The sequence below is a fragment of the Myotis nattereri genome, assembly GCF_964212035.1.
Source record: "Myotis nattereri genome assembly, chromosome: 2".
NCBI lineage: Eukaryota > Metazoa > Chordata > Mammalia > Chiroptera > Vespertilionidae > Myotis > Myotis nattereri.
This window is the reverse complement of record NC_138076.1, coordinates 32,303,729-32,323,692: the sequence shown is the minus strand read 5'-3', so window position 1 is coordinate 32,323,692 and position 19,964 is coordinate 32,303,729. Positions and strand designations below refer to the sequence as shown.

Here is a 19,964-nt window from a genome sequence, read left to right as displayed (position 1 = left end):
TGCATTTTTTATCACCTATTAAGTCCAACTACTTATCTTCTTGGATTTATATTTTGCATCATATAAATTACATGGTGGAGAGAGGGATTATAAAATTATAAAATATAAGTGAACTTTTTCTTTCATAAATATTGATGTTTCTCATGGTAGTATTTGATGTCTTCTCCTGGGTGTTTAGTTACTGTCATTGACTCAGTTTTGTCTATGAGATGATTCCCAAATCTTCAGTGCAACCGTTTCTCCTGTAGGCTTCATATCTGCTTTTTAATATCTCTGCTTGGGTAGCATCTGAAATGCAACAGATCCAGAAGCTGACTAAACTAAACTCCCTAGCCACCTCCTGAAGTTTCTTCCTCTCAACGTACTTCAAAAAGTAAACAAATGAATTAAACTGATTTTTCCATATATGCCCCACTTTACAACTCATGGTAAAATCAGAAACCCAGCTACTTACCAAATAAAAGCTACTCTCTCCCCTGTTTATCTCTCAAATTTAAAAACACTCCTTCTTAGGCCAGTACTCTATTTCACATTACCTCCCTCACTCTCTGGGCTTACGTTAATAGTCCCCTAACACTAACTGTGTTAGTATAACATAAGTGGTAATTATCAATAAAAGGATGAGTGGATATTTTTACTTAAAGACGTCCCTACTGCTCTGTTTTGTTTGCCTTCTTGTTTCTCTGATAACACTGATCGAAATTAAATGTGATTATTCCGATCCACCTTGTTAGTAATAGACCTGAAGCAGTGGCAGTGATGGCTGCTTTCTTTACCAACTGCTCATAAACCATTCTTTTAAGCATTTCTACCTTTTAGCTTCGCTCTCCTTGCTGGAAGAATAAACTGCGCTTTCTCCTTAAAAAATCAGATCTTGCAGATCATTTTAACACTCTTGTTCTTCATGTACCTGGTAGTTGAACAAGCACAACTCGGGGGATGTAATCAAGATTCAATTTCATTTTTGGCTCACACTCCTTTTTAAAATATATTCAGCAGGGACCGTCCTCTTCTCTCTTCTTATAACTAGATAAAAACGCAGGCGGCTCCAGTGATATTTTTCTAGTCGCAGAAAGTTCTTTACTTGCTTTCATAGGCTCTCACGGACTCAGTTCAGTAATTGTAGTCCTATATAATAATCAGAACTGCAGGCATAACTGAAGTTAAGTCCCCCCATGCATCAACCAGAGAGGATGCCCTGTACAGTGGCCTCGGGCATTCTGATTTCTTTATTTTCTTGTGCTCACTCGCCTTGTATTGTCACAATATGGCTTTACACACACTGTGTATGCCTTTTGGTGTTTAGGGCTAACTCTTGGTTGCTTTTATGGGTACTGAGACCCTCCTCCCCTGGGAACTTTGGACGCCCTTCCCAGGACCTTGGTGAAGCCAATTCTCCTGGGTGGCAGCTCCCCCACAGCCTCGGTTTCTGGTGTTCATTCCACACTCCCTTCTCTGGGCTCCATTATTCCCAAGGCCCATGTGTCCTCTTGGGCAGGTGTGGCATGGGCCAAAAACGTAACAGTGTTCTTTGTAGTTCATCAGAAACATCGTATGTTCTGTGCCCTCCTCTTCTAAGTGGGACACAGCTCATCCCACTGCAGCAGGGGTTGTTTCTCCCCTGCCCGCCCCCGCCCCCCACCCAGTGTTATACATTTTTATCTCTGATGTATGTATTTTTTAATGTTTTTATTGGGGTGACATTGGTTAATAAAATTATATAGGTTTCAGGTGGACAAGTCTATAATACATCATATGCATATTCTGTTGTGTATTCAGCAACTTCAGGTCATGTCTCCTTTAATTACTCCCCCTTTACCTTCTTCTACTTCCCCTCAGCACCCCGCCCCCCCCCCCTCGCCCCAACTTTCTCTCTGGTAATCACCATACTGGTGTGTGTGTGTGTGTGTGTGTGTGTGTGTGTGTCTAGGAGTTTTGTTTTGTTTTGTTTTGTTTTGCTTTGCTTTGTTTTTGCTTACTCCCTTCACCTTTTTTCAGTTGGAAAACATTATGCTAATAAGCCATATTAAGGAATAAGCCAATCAGAGGAAGACAGGGACCACATAATTTCACTCATATGTGGAATCTAATGAACAAAATAAACTAACAAACAAAATAGAAACAGTCTTATAGATAGAGAACAGACTGACAAATGTCAAAGGGGAGTGGCATTGCAGGTATGGGAAAAAGGGGCTGTTTCTTACCCCCACTGCCCTGCTTCTTAGTGGGGATTGAGCACCAGTTTGCAATGTCTTTCTAACTGATGGGACAATGTCAAATATAAGAAGTATCCCATGAAGCTGCCTTCCTCTTGGCTTAGGAGACGAGGGAAGAAATGCATAAAAGTACTTATGGCCATATTTGCATGCTACATAAAGCAATCACTATTGTGTACTAAACTTGGTGTGAGAGCAATAGATAATAGACCAGCATATTGAGCCATAGATAGAGAAATCAAATATGTTAGGTAGATAGGTAGATAGATAGATAGATAGATAGATGATACATAGATGATAGGTAGATAGATAGATAGATAGATAGATAGATAGATATGAATGGATACACATACATATAAGTCAAATACCAGTACTACCAAAAACACATGTTAGAACCCATTCTGTAATCTGAGATAACCTGAAATACCTAAATCATCATTGAACGTGGTTTTGTTAGGGAAATTAACTTTCAGCACTTCAATCACATGGAAATATTGATTTGCATATCAGAAATACATTTGTGATAATAGAATTAGCAAATTGGTTTGTCCTTATAATGTATTGACTTACAAGGTACAGTATGCATGCTGTGGAAAAGTATCTCATTTAAATGTAGTGTTTTATATGAAAACAATAGCTAATCTCTTAGCAGGTAACAGTAAGAGAGAAGGAAGATTAAGGCATATGAAGTCTAAATAATGAATCTAAATGATGTCACAAAAAGCCCTCATACGACTATAACACCATAGTTTTGCCACTCAGGCACTTTTCTGTTTGCTTCCAGATTCTGGCCTGAATGAGGAACTGAAGAGTTGTAATATTTATGCTTCTAGCCTGGTGTGCAATGCTCTATTGTTTCCATTTCTCCTTTGTCTGACCTGCGAGGCCGTGCATCCCAGCAAGCATGCTGAGTCCATTCTGCTCTCTCCGCAAGATTCATTTATAGGCTTAGATGATATCTCCTTCCACACTCAGTCTTTCTAGAATGAATACTTCTTATCACGTTGTCTCTATCCATCAGCCCTTCTAGTCCCTGCATCATTCTCTTTGCTTTCTTTTATACCTTCAAGACCTTTGCTATCTTTCTTCAGGTGTTTTGAGAACAGTGATAAATAGTGTGTCTATCCCTGTCCTGTTGTGAGCTGTGGAGCAAGCAGAAGCGTCTGAGCTGTCAGCACCAAGGCAGGATTAGACAAAAGAAGAAATTGGGGCCCGGCCATGGTGGCTCAGTAGTTGAGCATGGACCTGTGAACCAGGGGTTCATGGTTCGATTCCCAGTCAGAGCACATGCCTGGGTTGCAAGCTCAATCCCCAGTAGGGGGCATGTAGGAGGCAGCCAATCAGTGGGTCTCTCTCATCATTGATATTTCTCTCTCTCTCTCTCTCTCTCTCTCTCTCTCTCTCTCTCTCTCTTTCTCTCTCTCTCTCTTTCTCTCTCTCTCTCTTTCTCTCTCTCAAAGCTATAAAAAAGTATATATGAAAATAAAAAAAGAAGAAGAAATTGGGAATGGTAGAGGTTGGTCAGGAACTAGCCTGAAAAAGAAACTGTGCCAAATTTTCAATAAGAAAAAGGTTACAGAGAATAGTTACACAGGGAAAGTTTAGGAGAAAGACAGGGGACAGTGAGGTGACCCAGAAGTATGTCCCCAGTGGAAACAGCCACTTCCTCTCTGGCTGGAGAGAAAAAGGGAGGAGATAGTATTACTGGCCTGGGAGCCAAAGACAGTGGGAGCCAGAACCTTGGTAGCCTGTCCCAGAAACACGGGCCATGAGCAGTGGGCTGTAGGATGAGGATGGAGCCAGTGTTTGTTGGGCGGGAAGGGGAATCCCACGGTTTTCGCCCTAGTCCTGCTCTCCAGTCTTCTGCCAGGGCCCCGGTGGCAGCCCTAGATGGAAGGCTAGGTGACATACCACAGAGCAGGCAAGGACAGGGATTTGCCAGAGAGTAAACGGTGTATGTAACAGGGAAAGACATTATCAAGCACAACGTGTGGCGGAGTCCAATTCTTTTGACAGTGCATACTTAGACAAAAATAGGTTAGATAGGAAGGTGAATAGCTAGAGAAAGAGGGGGGGGGGGAAGAGAAAAGAAGTAGGCTATCTCTGGAAAAAGGAATTAGAGGTAAATTTTATTTTATAATTTTCAGTATTTTCCAAATTTTATAAATGAACATGCATTACATTGTGTGAAATATATTTTAAAGGTCAGTCCTAGCTATTTTTCTTGATTTTTTCCAAATGTAGTCTTTTAACCCTGATTCAATGAAGATTGTATTTATTAACTTTTGCTATTAACCACATCAAAGGCAATTTGAAAATCTACATAGATGCAGCCACTTACGCCCATTTAGTGTGTGCATATATAACTGTTCTAATCCCCTAGAAGTAATTTATTTTATTGATGGTCTATGCTAATAAAATAATTGAACTTTAGTGTGAACTGGCCCCAGTTCAACATTATATTGAATAAACAGGAAAGTGAGGCTCAGAGAAGCTGAGTGACTGACTACTCCTGCTTCCACAGTTCATTAGTGCAGCCCGGTCCTGTGTGTCTTTAGGCCGATAGGTAGGAAATAGAATATGAACCCTCCTTCATAACCCTCAGTCCACTGTCCCTTCTCCTTTAGTACACTCTCATTCACCTCATTTTCCCCAGACTTCCAGCACTGTATATGACTTCTGCAGGGCACCACAGTAATAAGGTTTTTTGTTTTTGTTTTTTAAAAATACTGGCTTCTATTGCTAAGGTCTTAGACAAAGCATTTGAACATTCTTTCTCTATACCCATTTACAAAATGTTAACTATCCTAAGGGGGGGAAAGTTTAGCCTGAGTATAATTATACATAGTCTCATTTTAAACTTATCAGCATTTTAAAAATATGCCATTATCTGCTCTACTAGTTGTTCCATTTCTCAAATGCGCAGAAAACATCGATCCTCTGCAAACCCTGTCCCTGGGCTCCCTTACCCTCTGCCAGCATCACCCAGGAGGACAGAGTTCACAGAGCATAAGTCACTGGTACCTGGAGCCGTTACTCTCAAGCTTGAAGGTGCACAGAATCAATAGGGGAACAAGTTAAAAATGCAGGTTCCTTAGCTCCAGCCCCATCAATGACGATTAGAGGTCCGGGTGAGGTCTGAACGGTGTGCATGTTTATTAAGCACCAGCGAACGTTTCCCGATAGGGACTCTGGGAAGCACATTTTCAGAAACACTGAAGCTATTAGCCGCAGAGAAGGTGCTCAGCTTAGCACATGCTCCACTGTCTCTCATTGCTCTCCTGCTGTGGGCCAGGCTCCTGGCCAGGGGTTGAGACCTCAGACGTGGGAACACACCAAGCCCCAGCTCTTCATCAAGGTCGAATCAGCCAACTGCTCTTGCTTTCCACTCGGGGAATTCAAATCAGTGATGGTGGATAGAGCCGTTGCCGCAGGGCGCTCTCACCTTTGGATATTTCTGTTTCCTTGGTGATTAGCCAAGCATGAGCCAGACAGCCTTCACGCAGAAAGAAGATGCATGTGGTTTGGCGTTTCATAACTTTCCTTTCCTTTGTGGACCCAGGAAACGAGGTACCTTACTGAATTGTAATTCACAGCCACGGTGAAAGTTTTATACTCCCTTTTCATATATAGCTAACACAATTTATCTTTTAATTATATTTATTGCAGCCCCAGAGTGTTACAGCGAGTCCTTCCAGAAAAGCAGCATGCTTCCCTGCTCCCTAGTTTATCCTGCACTCTTCAACGGGCACACACACTCAGGCATTTAGACGCGTATTGCTCATGGCTGAAACATAAGCAAATTGCTAAATTTCCTTTGGACTCATTCTATTGAACAGAATCATTCCAAAGGAAATCTGTGAATACATGACGATTTCCTCAGATTTGTATTAGGCTGCATGCATATAAATTCCACCATTACATGCATGAGGGACGCTGTCACTTCCAGCAGGAATCCTACCATCCAGCCCTTCAGACGAAGAAAACATAAAGGCAGAGTGGAAAAGGCAAGCATTTAACCAGGTCTCTATCTTTGGCGACTTTCATGTTTTTCTTCTTTCATCCCTCACATAACAAAACAGCAAGAATAGGGAGGAGAGGGCTGTGAGCAGAGCAGCTGTCCAGAATGACCTAGAAAGGTCTCTGCTTCAAACCTGCTTCCTGCTGCTTCAGCAGCACCTGTATGTTCCTCAACTCCCCCCACCCCCCCAACCCCAGTGGCTCAGCTGAGAGGATAGATCTTTAACTATTCTGATGACATGGCAGACTCACCCAGATATAAGGGACTTCTAGGATACGTCGAGTTCCTCCTCGGTGGATTCCCTTTCATAGAATCCTCTTCCCATTCAGCGAGGCTTTGCAGTTCACCTCCCTTTGCATTGCCCAGGCACCCAGGGGCCTTGTCCCACTGCGTTGCCTCCTCTGCCTTCTGGAAGCCACTGGTCTCAATGAGATCCAGACATTGAATGTGATGTACTTAGATTCTCAGGGAGACTTGCTTTATTTGGAAGCAATTTCTCTGTGGGGCAATGAATGGATTTTGACTGATACAATTACAGGCACAGGATGAGAGTCTCCTTTTTTGGATAAGCAGCCCATTTAGCAGCCTCAAAAATAGGGGACATAGATGTTCCATGAGTCCTTCTCAAGTCCATAATGTAAAAAAAGTTTCTAAGAAGGTCTGGGAGAAAAGTGCAGGTGAGCAGTAGAAGCAGGTATGAGGGATATTAGTAGAAAGTGATAGGTATTATGCAAAGCTAAGTACTGACAAGTTTTTTCACATATCTTCAAGGTCATCTTGAGAGGTGGGGGCTTGGCATTACCTTCCATGTTCCCTAGGTGAGAAGCCAGGAAGTCCTGGTACCTTGACCAGGCTGGGTACCAGGCTGGACATGCTGAGGAGGAGGGCCGCCAAGCTCTTCCTAGGGAGTGGAGCCTTGGTAAAAGGACTTGGCACTGGCAGCTGGAAAAGCCGGAAAGGAAATTCCTAAATGGAAAGGCAGGAGTCATGTTAAGAGAGGAATTTTGGAGCAGAGTGGCAGGAAGTAAGGAGAAAGTACAATGGGAAGCACCTGGAACTATGCCATAAATCAAAGGATTTTATTAGGTAAAGTGGACATCTTTCCCTAGATAGTGAAGATTTATCAGCAATTTGACATGAGTGACTATTGAGTTAGATTTTTGGTTTTCTATTCCCATCATTTTATCAACATTTACTTTAAGTTTGTGTGTTCATTTAAGACAAAAAGAAAGCATGTGAGTTACCAGAGATCAGATTACTTTTTTTTTTAGCCATGGCCACCTCATTTGCTATACATTTTTTAAAAGTGAAAACAATTAAAAAACACCTTCCAGTGACATTTATTGAAATTGCAGTTTTCCTTTTAGTGTGCATGATTTTGAAATGCTTAGGCAGATCTCAGATTTCAGCATTGTGCTAAGTTTTTGAATCTGTACTGTGCTCCCACCTCACCCCCACGGTTAGGGGATGTCATTGGAGGTTTAGTGGGGGTTCAGGACTTTCGCCACTGCCCAGAGGTAGCCCGGCCACAGCTCCTCTCTCTCCACACACAGTTGGTGGAGTGCACTTTAGTAAACAAAGAAGCACATCTACTCTTGCTGCCTGCTCACCCGACAGCCGGAAGTGCGGCTATAGTCCCAGTGGAGACCCAGAGCTCCCATGCTTGCCCAGCAGTCCTGAGAGTCCCCTCTTCTTTTATGTCAGAGGAGGTTGAGAGAGGAAGCTAGACTTCTCCCACCCAGCAGTACCAGGCTGTGCCTCCCTTCTCCTGCTGAGTGGGGTCAGAGGGAGGCAGCCAAAACAAAGGTTTCAGTTGGAAGCTACAACACCCTCCTCCAGAGAAGTGATCCACATCTTCCTAGGAAAGCAGCAGGAACATGGAAGAACTCAACAACACCACCAGCCAAGAGGATCTATTTTGCTATAGAACACTTAAAACAAGAAAAGCAGAATATGCAGTCCATGCAAGTACCCATGGAACATGTAGCAAAAAAGATCATAAATCAAAACTAAATAAACTCAGAAGGATCAAAATTATACGGAATGCATTTGCCTGCCACAGTGCAATCAAACTAGAAGTCAATAACAGAAAGATAACAAGAAAATCACCAAATACTTGGAAACTAAGCATTGCCCTTCTGTATAATCCATGGATAAAAAATAAAAAAATAAATAAAGAATTCACAAGGCAATTAAAAAAAAAAGTAGAACTGAATGAAAATGAAAATGCAAGAATCAAATTTGTGAAACATGGCTAAAACAGGTCAAGAAGAAAATTTATAGAGCTAAATGAATATATTAGAAAAGAGGATAATCTCAAATCATAATCAACTCCCACCTTAACAACCTAGAAAAAGGAGAGACAAATACACTGAAAGCAAGAAAACAGAAGGCAGTCACAAAGAGCAGAAATCAATAGAATTTTAAAAGGACAGAGAAAATCAATAAAACAAAGATCTGGTTCTTTTAAAATAACCACAAAATATGACAAACAGCTAGTAAGAATGACAAAGAGAAAAGATACAAGTTGCTAACATCAGGAATAAAATAGGAAGTATCACTACAAACTGCAGACACTGCAGACATTAAAAAGATCAAAAGGGAATTACAATCAGCTGTTATAAATTTAATAATTTAACAACTTAGATGAAAAGGACCTATTCCTCAAAAAGCACAAACTACCTCAGTTTACCCAATATTACTACATAATTTTAATAGCTCGATAATCATCAAGGATATGAATTTGTAATTTAACTCAACTGAACAGAACAGGAAGGCTCTGGTCCCATATAGTTACATTGGAGCTTTCCTCAAATACCTGAAGGAAAATGAACACTAACCTTACATAATCTTTTCTAGAAAAATAGAAGAGAGAACTCTCCTTAATTAATTTTCTGAAGCTACTATTACCCTGATATTAAAAGTATTAAGACAAAGACTATATACATCCACAAAAGAAAAAAAAAAACCTGAAGATCACTATTCATCATGATACAAATGCAAAATACTTTTAAATACTAGTAAATATAAATCAATAATATGTTAAAACATCATTCACATTAATAATTAATTTTTCCTGGGGATGCAAAGCTGGTTCTATATTTGAAAATCAATCAAGATAATCTACCATATTAACCGGCTAAAGAAGAAAAAAATCACAGAATTATATAAATAGATGTGGAAAAAGCATTTTATAAATTTAACATCCATTCATGATAAAAAAAAAAAGACTTAGAAAAAATGTAGGAATAGAGGGGACAACCTCAATTTGATAAAGAGCATCTACTAACATCTTACAGTTAACCTTATATTCAATGGTGAAAGACAGTGTTTTGCTCATAAGATCAGAAACAAGGTAAGAATGTCCGCTCTCACTACTGTTATTAAACATAGTGCTGATACAATATAAACATAAAGTAATCAATGTTATTTCTATACTAGAGGCCTGGTGCATGAATTCTTGCACAGGTGGGGTCCCTTGGCCTGGCTGGTGATCGGCCAAGTGGGCCGTCTCACCCAGTCCCATTCAAGGTTGATCGGGCTGACTGGCCTGCGGGGTGGGGGGGGGGGGGAGGAGGGACATGGGGGAGGACCACGGAAGGTTGGCCAGCTGTGGGAGGTTGGCTGTGGAGCACACCAATCACTAGGGGCAGCTCCTGCACTGAGCATCTGCTCCCTGGTGGTCAGTGTGTGTCATAGCAACTGGTCGACTGGTCATAATGGTCACTTAGTTTTTTATATATAGATACTAGTAATGGACAGTAAATTTAAAATATAACATTGATAATCACTCATAAAAATGCAAATAGGTATAAATCTAACAAAACATGAAGATCTATATGCTAAAAACCACAAAATGTGGATGAAAAAAGTCAAAGATCTAAATAAAAGGAGATATATGTCATATTTGTGGATTTGAAGACAATACAATAAATAGTCAATTTACTAATAATATAGTAATAATTCTCCCCAAATTGATACAGGGTTTTGATGTAATTCCTATCAAAATCATGTGAAATTTTATTTAGATATAGCAATATATAGTGAATATTATTCTAAAATGTATATGAAAACATGAAGAAAGTAGAATAGTTAAAACAACTCTTATAAAGGAGAATAATGGGGAGGAATTAGTCTACTTAATTTAAAGTCATATTATAAATTAATCAAGATGGAGGTGAGGACATAGGTCAATGGAACAGATTAAAGAATGGAGAAATAGATTCATACAGATGTGTTCAATTGATTTTAGGCAGGTGAGTGTACCCATAAATTGTCAACACGGGTGATCCAGGCGATGATGTGAATGTCCTGAATGTTTAGCTCATTAATGTCAATATTCTGATTGTGATGGTTTGCTAGGATATTATCATTGGAGTGATTGGGTGAAGGGTCCACAACTGAATTATTTCTTACAACTGAATGTGCATCTGCAAGGCTCATTCAGGGTTATTTGGGTTTTTCCTATATTCCTCTCACTAGGTACATAGCCTCTTTCTCATGGATTTCTTTTCTGTGTAGTCCCCTCTTGCTGCCCATGAGACAGTCCTCTCAAGCTGGCTAGTTAAAATTTCACAAGCAGTCTGGTGATTGTTGTCTTTATTGACCTAACCACCCATACTCCCTTATGGGCGATGTGCCATTCAGCCTGGCCAGTGTGGCTCAGTGGCTGAGCGTCAACATATGAACCAGGAGGTCTCAGTTCAGTTCCCACTCAGGACACATGCCCGGCTTGCAGACTCTGCAGACTTGACCTCCAGTGTGGGACATGCAGGAGGCAGCAGATCAGATTCTCTCTTATCACTGATGTTTCTACCTCTTTCTCTCTCCCTTCCTCTCTGAAATCAATAAAAATATTTTTTGAAAAAAGAGGTGGCCTTCATTGGGCAGCTGCCTCCCTTAGTTCAGTCCTGACCCACCAGGGCAAAGGAGAGCCTCTGACACCTGACCATAGTGACATGCCTCAAAATTTTTCCACAAGAAGCAGAAGCAGAAGCAGCTGTTGAAACTGATAAGCCTTCTGGCTGAGCTGATTTCTCAAGACCACATTGGAGTTCATGCTTAGCTGAGATTGGGGGAGGCAATAAAACATGAATCTCTTAAGAGACCAAATCTTCCAGGCCAGAGTGGATTACCAATGAAAGCAGACAATAAAGTCATTTAAGTGTATTTAGAAGTAAACTGTCCTTGAATAATCTAGGCATTATTTTTTCATATGTTTTCTTCATTTTAAAGACTTCAGATTAATGGTGTAAATGATCCTTGCAGAAACTGGTTTGGCTCAGTGGATAGAGCGTCGGCCTGCGGACTGAAGGGTCCCAGGTTCGATTCTGGTCAAGGGCATGTACCTGGGTTGCGGGCACATCCCCAGTAGGGGATGTGCAGGAGGCAGCTGATCGATGTTTCTCTCTCATCGATGTTTCTAACTATCTCTCTCCCTTCCTCTCTGTAAAAAATCAATAAAATATATTTTTTAAAAAATGATCCAAAAGGGCCCTTTTAATAAAGAGACTGAATTTGTCAAACTGAAATCACACTTCCTTTTCAAGGTGTCACGGAGTCTTTCCACTTGCTTAGTGAGTTTTCTGCGCAGGTTAGAGGCCTTAATTATAAAGGTGACTCTATGAATGTGAGTCACCACCATTTTCTCTTAAACTAATGATGAGAGGAGGGCTTTGCAAATTAGAACAGAGAGGTGTCCCTTGTGTGATGTGCAGAATGACAGCACACAGGTGAGCACTTTGAACCTGCATGTAATGTGAACTCTAAGACCTGAAGGAGCTTTTTATGAATAACTTTAAACCTCCCCCGAATCAAGTTGTTCTTTAAAGGAATTATTCTTGTGGTCATGTTTCATCATTAATAATTATGCCATTTTCTTTTATCCTAGGTAACGTATGAAATTGTTGGAGCAATTGAAAAAAATAAAGACTGCCTTTCACGGAATCTTTCATTTGTAATGAAAAGTAAGTTTCTCCTTCCTATGGTTAAAATACCCCACATTTCTTAGTTCTCTGAACATTATCCTATAAAATATGCCACCAGCTAAAGGATAATTTAAATTCTGTTACATTCTAATGCCCAGAATCATAAAGAATGGATCTTTCCACACTATACATTGGTTACAATTTAATTTGGAGCCTAGTAAAAACCATAATTTAACTAAGCTTTTAGCAGATAGAAATATAAAACACCTTTAACACTCTAGTGTTATGAATATAAAAAAGCTCTTCTGTGAAGACTAATGAAGATGAATATGGCTTCCAAAGTTATTTAGGCCACAGCAGGGTGAATTCCATTACTTAAGACGATTCTGAAACACACATAAGGGGTAGTTTATTCTTATGTAATTTATATAAAGAACTAATGCTCACAAAGTAGAATAAGCATACAAGTTGATATGTATTCATGCACATACATATATACATACATCAATATACATTTATAGGTTCCATCTACCTCCTGAATCTTAGTACTTTGTATATGTATATCTGTAATTCTATACTATACTAAAGCTATATGCTACATGTATATATAGTGTAATTATATATGTCAATACATATTTCTATCTCCTCTAGTCATTATTTTCTTAATAGCAGTTCTGCAGTGATGCACATTTTCCTAATAACCTTTTCAGTGAATTAAAGCATATCATCTTTTGTGCTTTATGTTGCTCTGAATGAGATAGTGTCATTTATCTTTCCTAGGGAAAGAAGCACATGATAGTCTTTCATGAAATAAGGGGACACCTTTGAGCTAGAAGTAAGATATTCCTATCACTTCTGGTTTGAGGAACATATTTGCCTCAAGCCAAACAGCACAGTTACAATATATTGTTTTACACAGGGAATTACTCTGCTTGCCTCTTAGAACTTAGGGTTTTTGTGAGTTCTCTGAATGACTGAGACTAATGCTAAAATATGGACTTGGAATAATACCACATAGAAGGAAGAAATTGTAAAAAACGGTCCTACTGATTATCATGGCATTGGAAATGTCTTATTGTTTTTCAATATTTGAACTTTCATTTATAACATACTTTCAGTTAACCCACACATTCTATAAAGCTCTTATATACAGCATGTTTTCCAGGTGGTACAATGACATTTTCTTATTTTTGTATTTTATGGTCATAGAATATATATTTAGAATGAGGATATGATGGCTAGTGATATTGCAATTCTCCTTATTTTAATAGAGTCCCAACATTTTAAAGCCATTCTTTTGTGTAAACTTGCTAAAATTTCCAAGAGAAAAACTAGTGATTCTTGCTTTATTCTAAACACTTCAGGATTTAGGCACATTGAGGAAGAAGACAGAATTCACCAAGTGCTCTTAGATATTTATGCAAGACATAGCAACATTTTCCTTAAAGGGACAGAAAATAAATACCTTAGGCTTTGCAAGTCATAAGGTCTCTGCTGAATTCTGCTGTTATAAGAAAACAGCCCTAGACAGCACAGATGGACATGGTGTATTCCATGAAACTTTATTGACCAAAACAAGAAGTAGGCCAGATGTGGCCAATGAGTCATAGTTGCACACCCATTCTATCATATGAACAAAAGATGCATGGTTGTTACAGTATTTTATGAATCTGTGAAATGTTTTAATATCTTACACTATTTATCTGTGGTTGCATCCATACATAGACTTGCAATAAATACTAATAATTTTATTTATTTAAATGGATCATGGTATTATATATTTACTATTTATCTTTATTTTGAAATAATTTAAACTTAAAGAAAGTTACAAAATTAGTTCAAAGATCTCCCATATGTCCTTATTCCATATTTTTTCATTTCCTTTCTTTTATTCTTTTTCTCTCTCTCTACCATTCTTCTCTTCTCTCCTTTCCTTTCTTCCTCCCTTCCTTCTTTCCTCCCTCCCTCCCTTCCTTCCTTCCTTCTTTCCTTCCCTCCTTCCTTCTTCCCTCCCTCCCTCCCACCCTCCCTCCCTCCCCCCTCCCTCCCTTCCTCCCTCCCTCCCTCCCTCCCTCTCTTCTTTCCTTTATTCTTTCATTTCTTCTTTCCTTCCTTCCCTTTGTGTGTGTGTATATACATATATTTTTTATTCATTTGAGATTAAGTCAAATGCATCTTTATTCCTAAAACTCTGGTATAAGATCAAGAGTGTTATCTTATATAACATCAGTAATTCTCAGAATATGTAACATCGATACAATAATAGTAATGTCTAATTATGATTCCCTGTAAACTTTACCAGTTAACCTTGATCACTTTTGAAGGTGGCATACTTCAGGTTTTTTTTTTTAATCAAAGGTCACTTTTTTCTTTGATAAGTAATTTTTAAGGAAGCACTTTGAGACAGTGTAAATATTTTTGTCCTCATCAAACTTCCACCCATTAGTTTTGCATAAATGAATGCTTCCTACCTAAATTAATGATTTCTCTATGGTTGCAAGATTATGGTTTTCTAACCCATTTTTTCCATCAACAGTAAATTCTATAAGAACTCGTCTTTCTGATTAATTAATTATCAATATGAACTCATAAATTCTTTTGTCTTTTTCCTTGTCTCTTTAAAAAATGTTATTGATGTAATATTGTTTGATAACATTCTATAAATTTCAGGTGTGCAGCATTGTAATTTGGTATTTGTATACTCTGTTATGTGCTCACCACCAGAAGTCTAGTTTCTTCTTGATTCCCTTATTTACTCAATGAATCATAATCCATTACTGTTATTATTTTGATGTTGAAATTGCCAACATGTGGCCAGTGAGAGCCTCCTATGTCCTTTTGACAGGCTCTCATAATATTTTTTAGCACTTCCTTGCATTTTTTTCCTTCCAAGATGTTCCAGGCTTTTCTCCCTTGCCTCAGATACAGAATCAGCCATGTGTCCAAGAAGCCTTGATTTATTTTAGAGTAGAATAGTATTTATTCTTAAACACGAAGGTCTGGGGGCCTCGTGAGCTCATTTCTATTGTGGTGTCATGGCTTTTTGGCTCTTTTAGAACTACCAAATTTAAGATATAGATATAGAAAATATATCAATATATAAAAATACTAGAGGCCTAGTGCACGATTCATGCACCGGTGGGATCCCTCGGCCTGGCCTGCACCCTCTCACAATCTGGGACCCCTCGGGGGATGTCAAACTTCTGGTTTCTGCCATATCCCCGCAGGACAGGCCGAGGGACCCCACCGGTGCACGAATCCATGCACGAGGCCTCTAGTATGCATATAAGATCTTTGGTTAATCTCTTTCCGCCATCTCCCCTCCCCCTTTCCCTCTGAGACTCATCAGTATGTTCCATGTTTTCATGCCTGTGTGTTGAGCATCTGCCCCCTGGTGGTCAGTGTGCATCATAGCTACCGGTCCAATGGTCACTTAGGCTTTTATATCTATAGATAGCTATATAGTTATATATTAAAGTCATGAATGTATGCTGTGACCTCTATTTTTCATCTAACACCAAAGGGCTTCTTCTTGCCTTCTTGCATTCCATGACCATGTCTTCCCCCTCTGGACAGTTCTCCCTGGTTGTCTGTTTGTTTATTCATAGAATGACTTTGCACTGAGTGCATTGCTAATAAATATGTTAGCCTGGACAAGCAAAATAATATGGGTGTAGAAAAGGTAAAATGGCTTTGGTGCAAAACATTGCTAACTGTCCGATGGGCTGAGCATTATCCTAAATTATTTATGCACACTATTTCACATTTTAATCTTGTAGCAATCCTCAAAGTAGCTATTGTCATGGTCATTTTAAAGAAAAGGAAACTAAAGCTTGAAAACCTGCCTCTGTATAGATAGAGGTGACGCAAGAAAAATGCCTTCTGGATCCTTCAACACCATCTACAGTTTTGACTACGCTGTTTGAATTTATAACCAAAAATTCATTCATCATTACTCCAGTTTCTTTCTGAGATGTGAAGAAAGGAATGAGGTCCCGGAATTATTAGAATTTGTATAACATAACATCTAATACATATCAGCACGTGCTTTTACTTTTAGTTTATTTTTTTCAATTACAGTTTATATTTAATATTATGTTGTATTAGTTTCAGGTGTGTGGTATAATGGTTAGATAATAGTATACTTTACAAAGTGTTCTCCCCGATAGTTCCTGTACCCACCAGGTACCATACGTAGTTATTACAATTGTATTGACTATATTCCCTATGTATATGTGAATCTAAAGAACAGACTAAATGGACAAACCAAATTGAAATAGACTCATAGACACAGAGAACAGACTGATGGTTGCCAGAGGGGAGAGGTGTGGGGGCACTGAGTAACAAAGGTGAAGGGATTAAGGAGTACGGATTGGCAGTTACCAAATAGTCTCAAAGGTACTTACATCCAGCCCTGAGACAGCTTAGATGCTTGGGAAGCATGTTCCTGGGTAGTTACTTTCCTGCAAGAGGAGTTCCTGAGAGAATCCATGTCTTCATGACTTGGGCAAGTGCATTAAAGCCCCTTAGGATTGATCAGGTAAGATTCTGCTCAGACAGCTAGGAGAGTAGTAAGTGACAATTAGAGAGTGAGGGACCAAGCACTCAGGTGGAGAACTGGGAAACATAGATCAGGACACCTGGCCAAGGACAAGGGCGGTCAGAATTCATCAAATGGTATAATGCATTGTGGGGAAAATAAAATAGAGGCAAAGGGAAAGATGGACTCTTCGATTACATCTTCCACTCTGAATGTGTTACTAGCTGAAGGACTTGGAAGAGGAGTAAGTATAATGTAAATAACAATGTTAGTGCCACCTTACAATATTCATTTATTTATTTCCTAGCTAGTGAAAATGTCGTGATCAATCACTTGTTCCAGTCGAAACTGTCACAAACAGGATCCCTTCTATCTTCCTATCCTTCCTTTAAATTCAGAGGACATAAATCTGCCCTGCTCAATAAGAAAATGACAGCTTCTTCAACTATTGGAGAAAACAGGAATTATCTAGAACTTAGTAAGGTAGGAATTTTGTGATTGCCATTTGGTTGTTTTTAAGTTTGCTTAGAATGTTTGCTCCTTTTTTTTTAAGAAAGCACAATTATAATTAGTAAAGGAAAGAAATTTTTATTTTAATTTTTAAAAATTAAATGAAAGGATGCCTACTTGAAGTATAAACATCAGAAAGAGGGACCAGTATAGGAAAGTACTTTCCAGTGAAAATTCAATAGCAAATACACAGTATTTGTAATTGTGTTGGTTGTCTGTGCAACATCCTATTTATGTTTCATCTCTATGACTGTCTCTGTGATGAATGGGAAGTAAATTTTAGGGCTAGTAGGCTAAGGTGGGATTAACTTAGCTACCTTATTCTGTTGACATTAATTACTTGAGAGGTTTTAAGTCTCTGAACATAAATTGCAGTTTCTCACAGACACAGTGCCTTTTTCAGGTGTTAGAATGTTTTTACTGCATATTTTGTAGACATTTAAGTTATTTTTTTATTATACTATTTTTTAAATGTATATTTGTCTCACACAAGTGTGGCTGCTCTTATACCTAATGGTTCAAACTATTTGTGAAATAGAACTAAAAATTCAGTAAAGAGTTTTTTCAAACTGAAATGTCTTCAGTTTAAAATTCAGTGTGGCCCAGTTTGTTTTGCTTGCCTCTACCAAAACCATAAAAGATGAGAAATATGATTGGGAAGGTGTCCAGGACAATCATTTTTAGATACTCAGTTGTAGCTTGCTGGAATGCATTTTAGCTTACCAATTAAAATGAAAGCATAATTAAAATCAGCTCTATTTTAGAAGAGTGGCAGAAATGTGTATAATATATTAGAAATGTGTGTTTGTGTGTTTGTGTGTGTGTGTGTGTGTGTGTGTGTGTGTGTGTTTCCTAGACCTGAGACTTCGGGATCCTTTGATATAGCTATATGATCACAGGAATTCAACCTTACTGAATACAAAAATGGCATCTTTTACATAAAAAAAGACAAAGATTTACCCTTTATAAGGAAGATCTCTACCCCTGAGGGTTTCATTGAACCTGTTGGCCCTTCCTTTCTCAATCACCCTGGAAATCAAGAGCAAGAAATCACCGCACACCTCTGAATTGTAATTTTTAACCTTAATTATTAAACATTACCAGGCATAGATGCCATTAGTCTTTTCCCTAAAGGACTGCAGAAGAGAGATAACTCACAGTAGTTCCTCCACCCAGAAAGGGATATTGAATGTTTAATTTCAAGGGGTGGAGATTTATTTATTATGATTACTCCTTAAGTGTTCCATTCCTCACTTCTGTTCAAACTGCCCTCATCCCTGCACGTCGTCCCCTGTGACTGGCGGAGTAGGTAGGAGTCAGCCCACTTTTTAATGGAGCGTCACACTGGGCTTCCTGTTTGTAGGAAAAGGTTGATCCTGGACCAGTCGCGTCATTTGACAGTCCCTCATCAGTGATAATTAATCATTTCTGTTTGACAGTTGATCTTAATGGAAGGAAAAGAGCTATTGCCATGGCAGCAATAACACCAAATTGACAAGATTTTTATTAGAATATTTTCTTCTATAAAGATCTTTCTATTTAAAGATAACTGATTTTGGATCACTAGATATGTTGGCTTAAGTCTGTATGATTTTGTGAAATGTAAAGGTACATTAGTGGTTGAGATTCCTTTTAGACCATGGTAGAATTTAATTAATTTCCTTGTGCCCTTTATTTCTCCACTCCCCCTGGCTTCATTTTAACTGACTATTTTTTTTTATCTCCATTATGATTTAATCTTCACTACACATGATTTTTTTTTCTTTTAAGAGGTGTATTTAATTACTTATCACAGAAAATAGTCTATTGTTCTTTTTTCACAGCCAGGCAAACGTTTTGTAGTTTAAAATGAAGAAAAGGAAGGGTAGGGAAAAATAAAGGGTGAGAAACGAATCATAGTTAATCTTAAGGAAACAAACCAATGGTTGTTAAAACATCAAATCTTTGTAACACAAAAGAGTGTTATTTTGCCCTAGAGTCAGTGACATTTCATGATAAATGTGGACAGTTAGTTATACAACTAGTAAAAATACCAGGGCGAGTTTATTGTACTAACAAGTGAGTCTGGATCTATATTTCATTTCAAATTAAAGTGGGCGCAGGATGCTTACAGCCACCTACTTGAAGGGTTGGTAGTAATGGTTGTTATTTTATATGTAGTTTCCCATTTCCCCAACATTATGGTAGTGTTACAGAAAGTCATTTGATACTGATTTTTATAGTCTGTTTTAAATCTATAGCTGCCTGTCAGCGAATTTACATGGATGAGAGAGTTTTTTCCTTCTAAATGGAATTTAGTAAAGTAAATTTTCCCACCCTTTCTTTGTTTTTGTTTTCTTTATAGTTATTGAAAAAGAAAGGAACTTCTACATTTCTTCAAAGACTGGAACGAGGAGGTCCAGTCACCATTGCATCACAACTCAGGGTCAGTGATGTTTTCTGATTCTAAAACCTAAATTTTGATCATATCAACTGTAGGGGGTTTATATAGAATTTCCCCTCCCCCTTTTTTGACCACTTGAGTACCTTTACATACATACACACACACACACACACACACACACAGTGAGTGAAGGCATAACTTTTAAAGTCCTGATCGAAGGTAAAGATTTTTTTAAAATATATTTTATTGATTTTTTACAGAGAGGAAGGAAGAGGGATAGAGAGCTAGAATCATCGATGGGAGAGAAACATCGATCAGCTGCCTCCTGCACACTCCCTACTGGGGATGTGCCCGCAACCAAGGTACA

General features: G+C 38.7%; 1 protein-coding gene across 1 annotated transcript in view; it reads left to right on the top strand.

The window, feature by feature from the left end:
* The window catches only part of MYO16 (myosin XVI), a 418,102-nt gene that overhangs the window by 242,327 nt on the left and 155,811 nt on the right, over positions 1–19,964 (top strand). The window contains exons 23-25 of the mRNA XM_081084505.1: positions 12,128–12,203; positions 17,012–17,187; positions 19,559–19,639. Coding sequence (XP_080940631.1) covers positions 12,128–12,203; positions 17,012–17,187; positions 19,559–19,639 — 333 coding nt within the window. The remainder of the gene's footprint in view (positions 1–12,127; positions 12,204–17,011; positions 17,188–19,558; positions 19,640–19,964) is intronic.